Source organism: Euprymna scolopes, chromosome 36 (genome assembly GCF_053919585.1).
Source record: "Euprymna scolopes isolate OS-2025 chromosome 36, ASM5391958v1, whole genome shotgun sequence".
Lineage (NCBI taxonomy): Eukaryota > Metazoa > Mollusca > Cephalopoda > Sepiida > Sepiolidae > Euprymna > Euprymna scolopes.
In genome coordinates this window covers 10,522,687-10,541,529 of record NC_136517.1, presented here as the reverse complement: position 1 = coordinate 10,541,529, position 18,843 = coordinate 10,522,687, and the positions used below count along the sequence as shown (strand labels likewise).

At 32.7% G+C, this 18,843-nt stretch overlaps 1 protein-coding gene across 20 annotated transcripts in view; it reads right to left on the bottom strand.

Annotated features, from left to right (window-relative positions):
• Nucleotides 1–18,843, bottom strand: part of LOC145260330 (echinoderm microtubule-associated protein-like 2) — a 488,936-nt gene that overhangs the window by 103,481 nt on the left and 366,612 nt on the right. For all 20 annotated transcript variants that reach the window (XM_080118228.1, XM_080118235.1, XM_080118233.1 and 17 more), the window contains one exon: nt 2,994–3,120. In XM_080118228.1, the coding sequence (XP_079974354.1) occupies nt 2,994–3,120 (127 nt within the window). The remainder of the gene's footprint in view (nt 1–2,993; nt 3,121–18,843) is intronic.

Genomic DNA, 18,843 nt, shown 5'->3' with positions numbered 1-18,843 from the left:
AGTAATGCTTCTGACCGACTTCCAGTTGTCTGATCTAGCTGAAATTTTGCATGTGCAATGATTTATATCTCTACGGGTTTTGTGGCAAATTACAGCTCTGAACTAATTGTGGTTTCTGTTTTACAGGTTTTTGAACTGCGTCAGGTGTGAAATGGAGCCTGTTGAATGTCGAGCAGTGATTCGGTTTTTGTATTTGAAAGGACGCACACCACAGGAGACTTTTGATGAAATGAAAGAAACTTATGGTGATAATGCCCCATCATATGACCTTGTAAAACGCTGACATCGTGAATTCAAACATGGCCGGAAGTCTGTGGAAACAGCTCCCAGACTTGGTCGCCCCCCACCCTCTCTTCTGCCATTGATGAGGCATCTGTGTCAAGTTAAGGCTGCCATTTTGGAAGATCGGCGCATTACTATTCGCTAAATAGACCAAGATGTCAAAATTAGTACAGGGTCTGTGGAAACTATCATTCATGACCATTTGCATATGCATAAGGTGTCTGCCAGATGGATTCCCAGGTTGCTCACACCATTCCAGAAGTGAGGACGCGTTGAGTGCTCGAGGATGAATTTGGAGATGTACGAAGAAGAGGAGTCAAAGTTTTGCAAAAGACTGATTATACAGGATGAAACCTGGATCAATCACTATGATCCAGAGACCAAAGCCCAGTCAATGCAGTGGAAGCACTTGGACTCACCACCTCCAAAGAAGGCAAGGGTGCAGCCCTCTGCTGGCAAGGTCATGCTCACAGTTTTCTGAGACCAGGATGGAGTAGTTGTGACAGATTTCCTGGCAAAGGGTACCACGATTACAGGAGCCTATTATGCTTCACTTTTGAGGAAATTAAGGGAAGCTATCAAAATCAAGAAGCGGGGCAAGATCAGCAAAGTTACCCTCTTCCTGTAGGACAACGCTCTGGTCCACAACTCGCAGGTCGCCAGATCAGAAGCATGGGCGTGTGGTTATGAAATCCTACCTCATCCCCCCTACTCTCCTGACCTTGCACCCTCTGACTTTCACCTCTTCCCAGCCATGAAGTTGTTTTTGAAAGAAAAGCGTTTCCCAGATGATGCAGGCTTGATTTCTGGTGTGTTCCACAAAAACGGTCTCCAGACCTGCATCAAACGATGGGAGAAATGCATAACTCTGGGTGGTTCCTATGTAGAGAAAGACTAATAACTGTGCAAAGTTTTGTTGCTTTACTGCTATAGGAAGTGGGTCAGGGGTATTACTTATTGCACGCCCCTCAAATGTACACTTAATATTTTCTGCAAATAAATCAAAGTATAGTACCTGTTCTCTCCATCTCTGCAACATAATCCTAAAAGTATTCACATAAATTATCTCCCTTGAAAATATTCCAAAAGAGTTTTTAAAATGCTATCTTTTTTTATAAAGTCTCTTTAATTTTATTAATACTTTTTTAGTCCTATTGATAAAACAATCGCATGTAACAGAAGAAAAGTTTACAATACAAATTAAAAATATATATTACACAATATTAATTTATTAGAAATTTGGAAAAATATGCATATAAGCAGTATTTGGATTTATTTGAGAGATTTAAAATTATTATATGTTGTGGTTCTGTAAAATCTGGAAGAAAAACAATTCTATAATTAGTGGAAACAAAATATATTCAACAGAAAAGCGAATACAATAAATAAGGAGTGTGCACGACTTGTGTATAATCTGTGTGTTAACAGGATACACATTCTCCGAGCTTTTATACTAAGTAGAAGAGTTCATTATTCCTAAGCTGGGCACACCACAACATTATCTGGTATACCAGAATATTCTTGTATCATTAGAATTAAATAAGTCTAATAATGTTTTTTTTTTTTTTTTAGTTAATATACTTAGGATTGAAAAAAAAAAAAAGAAAATAATTTAGCATCTATTCAGATATACATAGACACATTTGAAAATGGATGACAAATAACTGCTGCTTTTAAACCCAAACATGTTCACAGCTTTCAGCAGCAGTTATCCTTTTTCATATCATAAAGTATAAATGTTAGCTTTTAGCAACTAAAAAAAAATTGAAGATGGATAAACAAACGATAAGTAGAGTTTGTATCATTTGGATTATTCAGATTACTCTTATCTCTTTAGTGTTATTTCTAACAAGATAAACAAAAGTTTATAGTATGAAAAAGGTTAATAATTGCAATTAAGAATAGGAAATTGGATCAAATGTTTGTAACATGTCTTCTTCCTAAGATTAAGGGTGGTGGTGTTTGATCAACACTGTGGGGGAGCCATGATGTAATGTACTGTTTTGTTTTTAAATCCCCGAAACAGTGTTTCATGGTAAACATCTGATGATCCCTTGAAAAATAAATTATTGGTATTATAGTAAATTCGAGAGCGTGTTGATGCAGTGATTGCAGGTGATTAAATGACTTACTGACTAGATGATTTTCTAACGAATGATAAAAAATATTTTTTGTATAGTTTTAAAGGTTAAAAACTTCAAAGACTATATATATATATATATATATATATGTCTAATGGAGCTTTAAGCATTCATATTAAAAGATATTCATATTAAAAGATATTCCTATTAAAAGATATTCCTATTAAAAGATATTCCTATTAAAAGATATTCCTATTAAAAGATATTCCTATTAAAAGATATTCATATTAAATTCTTAGGAATACTAAATAAGTTCAAAATATCGGACTTACCACTCAGAGCTGGAAGATTCACAATTATAAAAGGGAATTCAACAATGTAACAGTGAAAAATGAGCTAGAAACCTGAACTTAAATTGTGAAATAAAATACATGGATCATTGGCTGTTTACCATATAACGGTTTCAGAGATTTAAAAACAGTACATTTGTTAAATTCATAGCTCTCATGTGGAGAAGAATACCACTTCCATATAACAAAATGTAGACACAATCCAGTTACTATTTCACTAATATATAAATTTTAAAAAATAATACAAATACACACACACACACATAAATATAAAGGATACACCCATTCCAACTGCAGTTTTTCTGAAGGTTGTTCCACTGTTTTGGAAACGCTGAATTCACTCACAGATGCTGGTGCGTACATGTTAACGGGACGGCCTCGTAAATAAATCTTTAAATAACCTTCTTCTGCAATAGAAAAACGGAAATGTGTTTATTATAAAATGCAAGCCCATGTAAAAAAAAAAGTTCTACTTTCAAGTCTTCACAAATTTAAGTTTAAAATTTTTTTTTAGAAATATGAAAAATTGATCAGAAATTGTTGTCAATAAGAGAAAAAGAAAAACTTGAACATAAATCTTATAAAGTGAGGGTTTTCCCCTATTTTATTTACCGATATAGCTCTAAACAAAAGCTGCATATAGAATTCTGCTTCATCGTCATTTATTGGTTTGTGTTTGGAGAAAGAACAATTTTTATTGCTTATGCACAAACTGGTGAGTAACAAAAAAAAAAAAAAAAAGACAAAAGAATCTGTCCATAATTATTACCATGTATATATCATTTTACTTGTATATTATTTTCATTCGCTTATAAGCTCGTAACATGATATACAAATAAACAATAATTGTGATTATAGACAAATTCTGTTCTTTTTTTTTATTGGAATATAACTGTCCACTATATAGGCTTTTTTTTTTTTTTTTTTTTTTTTTTTTAAATTTGGACTGTATTATAAGGAATATATATTTCAAAAATATTTTATATAAATTCAAGAAATATATATATATATATATATATATATATCTTGATTACCCCCTCCTCTAACAAGACATTGCCATCGAGACATAAGGCCACATTTATAGGGACATCCTAAGTGGGAAATTGTGCAGCAAAATGTTCACATGTAAATTCAAATTTCTGTAGGTTGTTACAGTCTAGAAAACAGGATGTAGAGAGGGAATTCCAACTTTGATTAGAAAGTCAACTTTATGTTATATGCAATTACGTTTCATTCTACTCTGCAATTAGTTAGCACCACCATCGTTACCCAGGAATAGCAGAGGAGCCGAGGTAATCCTGTGCAGAGTGATTTAACATTAGCTGCAAGTTACTACACATTGGTACAACTGAGGAAACAGGAAGCAGGGGGGGGGGGACTTCTAAGTGATATGAGAGAAGAAGTTTATTAGAGTAAAAAGTTTTCAAGCATCTGCGTATCGCTATGATGAAGGAGTGGGATCTTGTGATTAGTTGGAGGAGGAGGAAAAGATTTACATCGAGTAGGTACAAGTTGAAAGCACTTTTAAAACAAGCAAGGATGCAGACCTTAATTCAGTCATCAATTTCTGTTGTGATTACTATCACCAGAGACAGAGTCGGAGAAGATAATTCCCTCTTAGTCACGAGTACTCTCATTGCTACCAGAATCATCATCATTTTAAGTTTAATGTCTGTTTTACATGCTAGCATCACCAGGTTCAAATATTTCATAGGATTCATAAATTTTACCTACTAAATATGAAGTAGTATTCGTGTTTTGTGTGCGTGTACAACTCTCCCACGGCCCACACCACTGGATCAATCATGAGCAAACCTGGCATGATGATGGTTCCCCCACCATTGTGCACACCATTTTTTCAAAGTTAAGGTCATATTTAATGTGGCTCTTCATAAACTCACTCACCTAGAGATGGTGCAAACCAAATTGGGGTTTGCCACCTTAAACAATGGTTGCTCTTACAACATCCATTTACTGCAAGGGTCTCCGCGAAACGGTTACTAAAGCATACAGCAAAGTCCCACACAAAGCGTGGGTAGCTTTGCTAGTTTTAAATATAACAATAAAAAAAGTTGTTCTTAATAAAGTACTTAATAAATCATGGCAAAAAAAAACAAAAAAAAAACGAAGTACATACGTGCCAAAAGTCCTCTAAATGTTTTATCAATAATTGACAATGTTTTATTATGCATCTTTCCAGCTGTCCTATCACTACCGGACATGATGTACGTGACAGATGAAATGTGGAAAAAATAAGTGGCAGGAGGAGAAATTAGAGTGAGAGACATATAAGAAACAAAAAAAATCTAATGTTAATCTGTTAAATGTGGGTTCGATCCTTGTAGATGCAATATATATATATTTTCATTTTCAATCACATCTAAAATACCACTAAACAATATCCGAAAAGAAACAGAAAAAGTTCATTGCTTGAATGTAAATAAATTTCGATATAAACAGGTTTGCTCTTTCAATATTTGATTTATTAAAAAAAAACTTACTCATTTTAAAAAGAACAGATACATTAGTTTAAAAACAAAACAAAACAGAAAGATGAAGGTCATTTTTTTTTTTATTTTGACCTTGGGATTAAAACTGTAGAAACTGAATATAATTTATGGGAGAAGTTCAAAACCCAAGTTTATTTTTCTTCATTATTTCGGCTACTAATTGCAACGTTTTGGTTGATACAACTTTTTTGAACTCTTCATATCAAACTCTGTAAAACTTAAATGGAATTTCAAATCGACTTTAATTGATGATGGAATGAGAATAATCTAACCCCATGGATTAAAAAAATGGTTAGTTTGAAATTCCGCCCAGGTTCCTCAAGTTGAAAAGATGCACCTGAAGAAGGTAAAAAATCACATCGCCTAAAACGTTATGCTAAGATGAAAATATATAATCCGAATAATATAAATCAATCGTCTCAAAAACGTGTATTTTCCTATTTTTAACTTTCATTGCACTCAGGAAATATCTATATATATATATATATATATATATATATATATATATATATATATATAAAAAACTACTTTTCAGATACTCTAATGTATGAAAATAATATAGACTCAAATCTTGAGAAAACAAAAATTCGATTTGGTTGTTTTGTTTTATGGCGTAGCAAACCTTTTCAGGTTATTTAATACCGAAATCACTAATTTTGAAAAAATAGTTTTTATGCTTTTAAGTTGTTTATATCTTCAAATATTTATTCATGTGTTTGGTTTGGTTTGGTGATTTTGTTTCACAGCATATTACCCCTTTTCAGGTTATTTGATGATAATCCAGTAATTTTGGAAAAAATAAAAATTTATGCTTCAACTTTTGTTTTTAAATATTTATTCATTGTGTTTGGTTTACTTTTCTTTTGTATAGGAAAAGTGCCTTTGACTTTGCAGAACATGATTGAGTTTTGCAAAGAGAAAGGAAAAAAATACTAACATTAATGTTTGATGCATTTTAGGTTAAGAGACCAGTATCTTCAGACAGCCAGATCTGACAGCACCACAAGGCAAGAAGTATTTGCAATTAAAACTTCGCATTTTTATTTAGATTTATTTATGAAAAAAACATTGGAAAAAAAATAAATAAATAAATAAAAAATTGTGGTCAAGTAGCAAGTGGGATGAACTTCACCGGATATACTGTTCCAGATTAGCCCCCCTCTCTCACTTACACTTCAAGGGATAAGGAGAGTGTTTAATATTTGTAAAAAAAGTAAAAATAACCCTCCATTATAACAATCTTTCAATTCGAATATTCACTTAGCTTTTCTTTTTTTTTTTTTATTTACCTCCTATGCAGAAACTTAGACAAGGTTAGATGTGCTCTCCTCTCCCTAAGCTTGGATATTCTTCAGTAGGTGCGCCTCAGGCGGTTAGCAATAAAGTAACCCTTTCTCAAAAAGAGAAGGTGAATATCCCAGGATTGAACAGAAGTATACAGATTGTCAAGGACGTATCCCTAACTAGCATAAACACCTACTACTCAAGCTGTGCCAGGTAACTTGATACTTGTTAACAATTAGAACATTGTTTGAGGGAGGGGTATTTTATTTTTTAAATACATATTAATGAGCAACAATTTACTAGAGTTATAAGCCACTCGAGGATGAAGTGGAACGAGATGGATAGACTGACAGTTGAATGATGAGGAATATTATGGGAACATTGAAAATTAATGATGCATACACAGTATGATGATGTATGGATTTTAAGCCTGGCCAGTGAGGGTTGAAGACCTGCATTGCATGGAGAGAAATGATATGAAAATTATACAATTGCTGTGTACTGTGATTCTTCAAGATTCGCTTAAATTTGATGGCCTCATTGGAAGATTGAATCTGGACAATGTAGCGAGATGTGTGCAAAGTAGGAGACTTTGTTGGTTTGGTCACATTGAAAGAATGGGTGATAGTTCTTGGATTTATAGTTGAGGAAGCAGAGTCAATTCACAAGGGAAGGACAAGGAAATTATGGGCAGAAGTGATAAGAATGGACTTGATAGAAAGATGGATAAACGAAAACCTGGCCAGAGATAGGTTCATTTGAAAATTAATTCCTTAAAGCCATCCAACACATACGAGGATGTAAATGGAGATTAAACTGCATATGACTGATGAGGATGGTTTATCGCAAATATTTGACATTGGAACTCGACCGAGATTCAAGCCGTGATTCCTTTCAGTAAAAGATACACAATAGCTCATCTCTACCAGTACTATAAACGGCTTCCCTTTCATCCTCTGCAAACCTAACATCAAACAGAATTTTCATAAACAATTTCTTTCCAAGAATTTTCCATGTTTCTGAAGTCGAGTTATTTTCAAATCTAATGTTAACATCTGTTATAAATGGTCTTATATAATTAAATTTTAGTAATTTCATTTATTTTCAATCCTCATCATATTTTTTATCATTCAACTGACAAACCATCCATCTCATTAATCATCCTTGAATGGCTTTTAATCTTGATATGTAGTAACTCCTTAGTAAATAAAAAATTTCTCAGCTATCATACCTATACTGCATGTGATGTCAGACGCCCTTTACTTTATCATAATAGTTGAAAGACGTCTGTCCAATCGTGAATTGGAGCATAGATACAAAAATATGCAACCCATAAAAGCAGAGAGGCCAATAAAGATTTATTTCGATGACATTTCCAGATTCATTTGTCATAGACAGAAAGCATGAAAGTAACGTTTTTTTTTATTTATTTATTTTTTTTTATTCACTCCAAACAAGACTTATTGCCACTGTGATGTAAGAAGCAACTGTGATTAGGGGCCAGATTTAAAGAGGGCATCCTAAGCAAGATATTTGTTCACATTACTTTTAAATATCTGCATGTTGATACAGTCTGAAGAAATGGAGAGCAGGGAGGGACTTACAAGTCAATTAAAAATCTACTACAGTTTACATTATAAACAATTTTATGTTTTATTTTTATATACAAATAGTTGGCACCACCAGTGCTGCCTAAGAAATGTCCATGTTCAACGGCAATATTTTGCATTCCTCCTGATTTAAAACATTTTAAAATATTGCTATTGAAGATTGCACTATCTTTACTTTTCTAGTGACAACATGCTGCGAGGAAAGAAAAAAAAAAGAACTGATTCTATTCCCGATAATGGCATTATATTGTCGAAACTTACATTCTTACAGAAATGCTTGTATTATTTTTATTGTTCAAACTATTGCTCTCATCTGGGCTGTTTTCTCACAATGTTTCAGTCACTGTAACCTCCGACCAGCTTCAGGTGCATATTCACACAGAATGTTATTCGTGAATGATGGAAAATGCTTTGGTATTTTTCTTTTTCCAATGAACATAGCCGTTAGAATTCAAAATGCAAATAATGTCAAGTCTATTTCCAAGGCTTTACGTTGCAAGTGAAACAGTCGCATTTGCGAGTGATTTTTCCAAGTTGCAACTATAAATAATAAAACGCTCGTGTTTCTTTCTGTTTGGACAATAGTCCAAAGCTCATTACTTAATTAAAAAAAAAAAAATGCCTTTTCAGTTTTTTTTTTTTTTTTTTTAAACGAGCAAAGTTAAATTATCAAATTATTTAAACAATAAAAGCTTAATAGAACAATATACTCCTTTTTTACGAAGGCCTAAAACATCTGAAGGAATTTGAATTTTTATACCTTTTTTAATTTGATGTCTGTATATCTTCGAGATGAGGATTAATAAACATTTTTTGCATTATTTGGATTGTTCGGACTATTAAACACAAAAATACCAAAATTAATGTGAAAAAAAAGCTAGCATGGAAGAATTTGAATTCATTTGTATCGAACTTTGATTTTGTTCAGAAGTTTCAAACGATTATCTTTAACGCATTTTTTCTTGGCAATTTATTTTTTTTTTTAATTATTTTTTTTTTTACTGTATTTTCACCCCAAACAAGGCATGATGCCACTTTGATGTAGGGGGCTACTATCTGGGATACAATTGCAGGGATACTATGAAGGGAGTTGAGCAGCAAGATGTCTGTTTACATTATACTTGAATTTCTGCATGTCAGTACAGTCAGGGAAGCAGGAATCCGGAAGGGAAGAAACTGTTAGAGTAGAAGGTTTTCTTACACCTGGGGATCTCTACTAGGTAGGAGTGAGATTTTGTTGCTTGTTGGGTTTGTCGAGGGTATTTACGTTGAGGAGTGGTACAAGGGCTTATTTGTTGGAGCATCTACCATTAAAATACTTGTGGAACAGGCAGAGGGATGCAACATTACACTGATAGGAGAGAAGTGACAGTTTGGGACCTATTAGGTTGGGGACTCTTGAACCCTGTCCAGAAATGAGACTAGTAGCAGAAGCAGCAGCCCAAATGTGACAGCAATGCTCCATACACAGGCGAATAGTGGCCTTATAGAAGTACAGGATACTTTCAGGCATAAATAACTTTCTAGCATGGTAGAGAGCCCACCTTTCTCAGAGCAGCTGTGGCAATACCATCAATGTATCTGTTCCAACTCATGTTCCCTATGAACGTTAGGGTGAGGAGTTTGAATGGAGTACTTTCAAGTAATTTATCATCAGCCATAGCTATTCGTAGTTGAAAAGGTTTCTTGTAATTGAAGGAAACAAGCTTTGTCATGACAACATCGAATGTTACCATCTATTTTTTCCCTCATTTCACTACAGACTGGAAGTCTTCCTCTATGGTTTTCGCAAATTGCCTTCAATATGTGCTCATTCGTTTTCTCCTTGTGCCTGCCATAGAGCGTGGTGTCATCAGCAAATATTCCCTTCTCAGAGACAATTTTATCAGGGAGGTCATTTATGAATATCAGGAATTATAAAGGTCCAAGGATCGACCCGAGGTACACCCACATCAGTTTTGACATATGTTCATCGAGGACAACCTGGCTTCTCTTATTTAAGGAGGACTTAATTATGTTAAGTATTCATCCAGTAATACCATATGATCTGATTTTTCTGAAAAGACCCTCATGCCATACCCTGGTTACTAGGTTTACTGTACTACCTTCCCCTGTTTTATCCAGTGCTTGGTATATATGTTCAGAGATTACAGTTAGGATATCTGTAGTAGAATTTTGACTTATATTCAGAGTTAAAAGATAAAAAACATTTTTAGGGCTTCATCTTCTCCCTCTCTTTACACACAGACACATTTGAGACTATGATGTAAGCCACACTCTCCTGGGGATTGGCTGAAAGCAACAATGAAAATGATTCATATGATTTTTGGAATATGACATTTTCATTCAGTGATGTACAAAGATTTTTCTGTATTTTTGTTTTGTAATTAGGTTGAATTCTGAATAAGCACTAATGCGCCTATATACAATTCCATAACCAAATAAAAGAAATTAAATACAAAATAAAATAAATTTGTTTATGACCAAATTCCACCGATTCAGATAAATCCATTATAAAAAAAGAAAAAATTTGAATAAAAAGAAAAAAAGATAAAAATCCCCCATCAAAAATAAATAAAAACATGCATGTTTGCTGTTCAAATAAAATTGAACAAATTTTACACCGGTTTTTCACATTACAAAGTGATGCGACTCAGCTTAATTCGTATCGGATACATTTAAATTCTACAGAAATGTTTTGATTCTGGTTCAAATAAATAATGTATATTAAAGTAGACATTAAAAGAAATGAAAGTTTTTTTTTGTTATTTACAAAATTACGTTATAATATTGGAAGAAAAATTGAAGTAAAAACATAAGATAAAAATTCCCTCACATCAGATAAAAAACAAAACAAAAAATCATGCATTTGATCCCACTTCATGCATGTTTGCTGCTCAGATCAAAGTGGACCTTTTTTTTTCTTTTTTTTTAGATCACCCTCTATTTCCTTTTTTTCATATTGCAATCGGATTATATATCCAATACAGGTTTAAGTCATTTCATTTAAATCCTATGAAAATGCTTTTGACTGTTTCAAATATGTAAATTTTAAACTTAAGGTTTTTTTTTTCTAATTTAAAAAAAAAAATTTTTTTTTTTTATTTACAAAATGTTGGAAGAAAACGTGATAACAAATTATTAAGGAATGGTTAAAAAAATTTTTTTTTTTTATGGAAATTGCTCCAGACAAGGCATGAAGCCACTTGATGCAAGGAGCTAATAAAAATACCACTTCAAAGTCAAAAACTAGTCAATGATAAATGCTATATGGATAAATAAAAACCAACAGAAATCTTCCCCCTTTATCAGAAACATCGCTCATGGAATGAAAGGACTAAAAGACAAAATGAGGAAACAAAAGTTCTGAGGCTTTAAATAAGTTTATAATATTTGTATAGAAATATTCCATCTTAACTTATCTCAATATTTTTTTGATCAAAGAAATTTTTCTCCAATTTAAGCTGAACATTTTAATTTCTTCAAATTCTAAATATAGTTTAGTTGTTTTGTTTTACAGTATATGAATCCTTTTTGAGGTATCTTTCTAATAAAAAACATATCTATGGAAATCACAAGCAAATCCCATGACTCCTAACCCACTTACAACATTCATTGAAATATGCTCGACATTAATGTGGACGCACTTGTCCTACTTTTCTTCCCTGGCCTATTTCTATCTGGCAAGTGAAGCATAAAATGAATCATCAAGTAATTTAACTTTTGGCCCAAAAAGTCTTTCTGAAAGTGAGAAGGATGTTGTAGTTTGCTTGAAGCATTCTGCATACTGTGAAAGAAGTTGTGTTTGAAGGATATTGCAATGCAGCTTGTGGGAAACACAGTGGACACAAGTTAGTATATAAAAGAATGACAAAAAAATAAACAGACAAAGGAAAGCCTTGCTAAACAGTTGTATACATTTCTTTTTTTCTTCTCTGAAGAGATAGCATTCTCAAAAATAAGGGACACCAACACCTGCCATCTTGTACAACACATTACATTGGTAAATAAATATAATTGAAACTCATTGAAAATTCCTAATATTGTCATTTTTATATACTAACTTGTCTCCACGGTGTTTCCCCACAAACTGCACTGATATAGCCTTCAAACATAACTTCTTTCTGAAAGTATTTTAAAAACCTACAACCACAATTCATATTAGCAATAAACTATAATACACAAGTAGAGGAGGATCTTCCCAAATGCCATTCATAGAATCGTTAATAATATTCACAATATTTTCTGTAATCCAAGCATTTTTTTTTATTTTTAACATAGGCATCACCACTTATCAAGGCCCAAAGACCACTCGAGGATAAGGGTTAACAGTGTACAGTAGTCAATTGAACAATATAGTAATTGTTAGTAATGGAAATTCGGTAAATTTGTTAACTTAAGTGGAACAGCTCATCAAGAACTTGTTTACGTCGGACTTGAAGACAATCAGATTGACTACAAAGTCAGCTGGAAAGCAGGAAAACAGAAGATAGTTCCACAGGCGTGCATTTCTAAGAAAGAAGCTTTTTTCATGGAATCTACGTTTAGGTTTAGGCACAGATAAAGAGTGGAGGGAATATTGATAGTGTTTTCAGCTAGACGAGTGTTTCTTGTGAAAGTTTGGCAAGGGGGAACCATAGATTGAAGCTCAGTCGAGCACTTTCCATGAAAATAACGATAAAGCAGGGACAAACTCGCAACATCTCTTCTGTGAGATAGAGGTTGCAGAGAAGAGAAAAGGACATCTCCTACAAGGCTACAAGGTCTATTTTCAACTATTAAGGCAGAGCAAGTCCTTTCTAGCAGCTCCTGCCCAAATGTGGCAACAGTACTCCTCCTTGGATGTACCTGGCTCTTATATAGATAGAGAATTGCATCAGCAGTGAGATATCTACTGGATCGATAGAAGAATCCCACCATTTTTCCAGCGTCTTTGGCAACAGATTTAATGTGCGTGTTCCATTTCAGATCAGGAGTAAAGGTCAAGCCCAGAAGCTTGTCAAAACATGAGGCCTTTCCAAGACAAGAGCGATTCATTTCAATTGATGCCAGATGGGGATCAGAACGTTGATGATGTAAAGATAGAAGCTTGGTTTTAGATACATTAAAAGTAACCAGCCACTCCTTTCCCCATTGCCCCACGTGTTCAAGATCAGAGGAGAGAATCGGAGAGAACTTGGTCGTTTACTGTTTTAGATGTGCTACCATAGATAGTAGTGTCATCAGCATAAATGTCTACGAATGATGTAAGGATGTGATTTGGAAGATCATTATTGTAAATCAGGAAGAGAGTTGAACCCTTGAGGGACTCCAGCATTAATACTGAGAGCTGATTTTTGCCCATCAACCACTACTCTTATGAACCTATCAGAGAGAAATAATTTAATAAGACATTTCCAGCTATACCATAGCTGGAGATTTTGTGAAGTAAACCTTTATACCATACCCTATCAAAGGCCTTTGATATGTCAAGAGCAATTGCCCTAGAAAGGTTGCCTCTGTCGAGCGATTCGCCAATCCTATGAGATAACTGTAAGCACAACTGTTGTAGATCTATCAGAATGGAAACCATATTGCGTGTCACTAAAAAGATTATTTTTGTTGAGATAGAAATAAACTTGAGTCTATGCCTATCCACCAAGTGTCAGTTATTAAACAAAAAAAAAAAAAAGAAAAGAAAAGATGGTTCAATCAGCAAAACTGGTTGGTAATTGGTGATTATTCTAATGTTGCTAAGATTCACTATTTTGACTTTATCCATTTTAAAATTAATTGTTCCAAAATCAAATTGTTGTTCTGTTTATTAAAACGGTACAATTTTAAACCTGTCAAAAAGCAACATTCGTTTTATTGATTTAATATTTAGTTGAAAATAATTTTTACAATAAACAGAATATTTCAAAGGGAATTAAATTGCTACAATTTTAAATAGAGAGAATTTTTTTTTTTTTTTGTTTTACAAAAGAGTCACTAATTATCAAGGCCCGGAGGCCACTCGAGGATAAGGGTTACTGAGTGTATGGTAGTCAATGAGAGAATATCTTAGTAATTGCTAGTAATGGAAATTTGGTAAATTGGATTACTTAAGGGGAACGGCTCATCAAGAATTTGTTCATGTTAGACTTGAAGACAACCATATTGTAGTCAGATGGAAAGCAGGACAATGGAACAGATTGCACAGCTGTACAGTTCTAAGAAAGAAGCTTTGTTCATGGAATCTACATTTATGTTTAAGCACAGATAAAGAGTGAGGGAAATTATTGATAGTGGTTTCAGCTAGACATGTTTTTTGTGAAAGTCAGGTCAGAGGAGGTTGGGGGCATAAATTGTAGCTCATGAGCACTTGCCAGCTTATTGTTTTTTTTTTTTTTGTTTTTTTTTAAGAATCTTTAGCTGAAGATAATTATTTTTATGAAAGAATTTTTTTTAACGGTACTGATCTTTACAGGCATTTCCAAAGGAATATTATTTTTAATAGTAAATTATACAGGTTGTTATAGAAAACACTGCAGTATTTACATGTGGTCATCTCACTAATACATATATATATATATATATATATACACACACTTGTAAAGTGATCTTAATGATCTTTTATAATCAATATGAAATGATAAAAAAAAGTTGAAAATGTTTAACTTAAAAGCAAAACCGTGTTCAACAATCTGACATAAAAATACTTCATAAAACGTAATCTGTTCTTAATCACATTAAGTTCGTTTTGTTGGTTGTTTAATGGCATATCAACCATTTTAGTTAATGCTGAATCCAGTAATTTTGCAAGTATTTTTATGTTTCAAGTTCTTTATATTTTCAAATAGTTTATTCACGGAGTTCAGTTGGGTTGTTTTATGATATATCAATCCTTTTAAAGTTATTTAATGCTGAATTCAGAAATTTGGGTAAAAAAAAAATTATGCTTCAAGTTTTTTAGTTTTTCAAATATTTATTCATGATGTTTGATTTGATTGGTTTGTAGAAAATTGTTTCTGTGTTTGACTTGGCAAAACATGACAGTCTCAAAAAAAAAAAAAAAAAACCCAAATAAATAAGGACTCAGTTTGCAAACAGAAAAAAACCCAATGTTTGGTGCGTTTTTGAACAGAAAATAGCCTGATTTGGTAACACTAGATACCCTAACAGGTATTATCACTCCAAGCCAAAGTGGACCTGGGAACAATGGTAACTAAAGGGCAACTCCACAGACTCTAGATGGGGCCTCAGCACTGCATGTCTTAAGGTAATACCAAGGACCTTATAATCGGTTAACACGAAAGTTTCAGAAGCCGTCATCACGCAACATATTCGGACACTTACTAATGGTCTTCTTATAGAACTTTTTTAATAATGAAAAATATAGAGTTTAGGTTTAAATACACATATCATATTGAAGTTTAGGTTTAAATACACATATTTAAGTTTATGTTCTGGTATGATCACTGCACTACTTCGATGTACCTTATGCCCACAAAATTTTGCTCAATATTTCAAAGAAATAATTATGCCTTGGAGCAAACACACATGAATATAAAAAAAAATGTTTTAAATATAAATCAAAGCAAAAATTTGACATATGTCGCAAAATAATATTTCTTGAAATTACCAGTTTGCACACCTTTGATTTTAGCACCTGAAAACAGCACAACAAAAAATCTATTTGAAGACGAAATGAGTTAGGATACATGGAAAAAAAATGTGCTGGAATCAAACTTTTTTTTTTTTTTTAAATTCTCAATACAAAATTACACCGATTTCTCTTGAACTATCTTGGTTAAATACAGTTAAAAAAAAAAAAAAAAAAAAAAAAAAAAATCACAATTAAGTTATAATAAAGGCCATGCTTAGGCCGAGAGATCTAACACCTGGCGCCTTCTAGTAAAGGTAAGATTTCTAGGTATCTATTACGTTTAAGCAATTGAAGTAGTGCTTTCTATGAACAATAGCGGCAGCACATTCTAGGGTGTTGCTTAACTTTGGTGATCTGGTGAGAACTGGTGTCAACATGATTGTGCCATATGTACACATATATATGTGCAGACAGTTGTAGAATTTATTTTATTTTTTACAAAGGGTCATCACATATGGCCCAGAAGCCACTCAAGGATAAGGGTTAATGTGTGTATTGTAGTCATTAGAACAGTTGCATAATCATTTGTAGAAATAATTTGTATAATTAGATCATTTACGACAATAAACAAGAACTTTTATGTTGATATTGTAATCAGCTGGAAAGCAGACCAGCAGAACAGAGTTCCTCAGGCAGGCAGTTCTAGATAAGAAGCTTTGTTCATGGAATCCATGTTTAGGTTTAGGCAATGATAGAGAGTGGGGGGGGAATTTATTGATAGTGATTTGGGCTAGACAAGTGTTTTTTGTGAAGGATTGGCGAAGGGGATCATAAATTGGAGGTCAGTCGAATCATTGCCATGAAAATAGCCATAAAGCAGAGAAAGGCTTGCAGCATCTCATAACTTTCATTAAACAAGGCATACTACCACTGAAATCTAAGAGGCTACCATGTTAGGGACCAGATTTATAATAAAAGTGCAACCTAAGCAGAATAGTAAAATGTTTATTCACATTACATTTAAATTCCTGCATATTGGTACGATCAAAGAAACAAGAAATTTAAAGGACAAGCAATCCGATGAAGTTCTAAAAATAGAAAATCTGGGATCTACGAACCTCCATAGTGAAGGAGCGTTATGTTATTTTTGTTGGAATGAACGAGGAGGAGGGTTACAAATGCAGGAAGTTTATTGTAGCACATTTTGTAGAAGTATTTGCAAAACAAATGTAGGGATGGTGCTCAATATAGATAATAGATCCACATGCATTCGACCTAAATCCATAATAGTATACCTACTAAATAAACACTGCCAACTGCAAACATTATTTAATTAGCAAAATCAATAATGATACGCAGCAGATTAAAAGTGTTGTTTATTCAAAGAAAATTAAAATGTCTGCCCTGACATGACTTCTAACATGTCTGCGCTAACTTGACACACCGATATTGTTACAAACTCTCACTCAATACTAAATATTAGTTTACAAAGAACAAAAAAAAAATTTACAACAACTTTAAATTTTCTTGTAAGATATTTTAAGTTGTTCATAATTGAACATCTACTTCAGAAAAATAAAAATCTAAGTTTTTTTTTTCTTTTTTTTTTTTTTTAAATTTGCAAAATATCAGTAGTTGTAACAAATACAATGATCTCAAGCATACGATAAAAGGGTGTGTTTTTGCCTGGCATATAGTTTGAAAGTTAAGGAAATGTTGAAATTACTACAGAGAATCGAACTTAGAGCCTATAAGAAACAAGACAACTAGTCATTACACTTCAATAAGCAATTCCACCTCAATAAGGTGAATCAACAAATTATCTGTATTTTCATTGGTTAAAAAGAATGAACTCGGGTTTGTAGAAAATAGCTAATGCAGAAAGGAAAGTCAGAAAACGTCCAGTTATTGCAAGAAGTTGTATCAGTTTTAACTGAAGCAGCAAGTCAATTACTGTTTTCATATAAATCTGGTGAAATTGAGTTTTAACAGTTGCTTTGAAATCAGAGTCTAAGTTGTGTAATTATCAAGTTTCAAACCTTTTTCAGAAATTTATAAATATATTTTATACCCCAATTTTTTTTTTTTTTTCGAGAAAGAAAATCAACTAGATTCTAAATAATTGTTTTAAAATTTAAATAAAGTATTTAAATAATTAAAAAAAATTGTGTAAATATCTAATGTGACTATTGTTCAAAGGATTGTTAGTCACATGAAAAAAAGTGATTAAAAAAAAAAACTTCCATAAACCTCTTTAACATTTTTTTCATTTTTGTTTAATTTTAATATTCCTGATTACTTCAATGTGAATACATGAAAATTTAAAGAAAACAATGCCAGAAATAAAAATATAGGCAAACATCGTCTGCTTCAGAATTACTTATACTCAACATCTGTTCTACAGATGCAAGTTATTCAACATTTGTTTTCCAAAGCCCTTTTTCTCATATACTTTACAATCAAACTACATGCAACAATATTCCTCAGATGTTTAAAAATCATTGTTTTAATTATTCTAATAAATGACAATTTATAACCAACAAGTCACCCATCACTCTTCAGTTATCTATGTATTTATCTCAGGCCTCCTTTCTGCCGATTCAACCACGAATATTTCTTAATATCTGAAAATTTAAAGAAAAATTAACTATTTTTTCAGAGATCCCTTCTAATTTAAATGTGTCTGAAATCATCACAAACATGTAAATCTGATGACGAAATAATAAATCTCTTTACTTCTAAATTTTATTTACTTTTTAAAAAAGTTATTTTATTTACCTCGTCTCCAGGAGGTTAAACACAAGGTTAAATTAGAGTGATCAAAGTGTTTCTGTTGAGCGAATTAGATTCAAAGTTGAAATATCCAGGTTTTCAGTCCATCTCATTAACCACTTATCCAGTCAGAGAATAACAAGTTATATGAGAAATGAGCAAGTTTGTTGAATGTTAAGAAAATTAGCCTCAATTCAAATTTGTGAAAATACACTTAGTATGAATATTGTTGAAGCAGACGATATTTGCCAAATAAAGCTCTGAAAAATCAAACATTTATTAACAGGTCTCCAGTTGTGCTTCTCAGTTGTGCCATGAATTAGCCTGTAGTATAGTATGCCGTGCATGTGACCCAAATGGGTCATTAGGTATTTTTGTCTATATCCA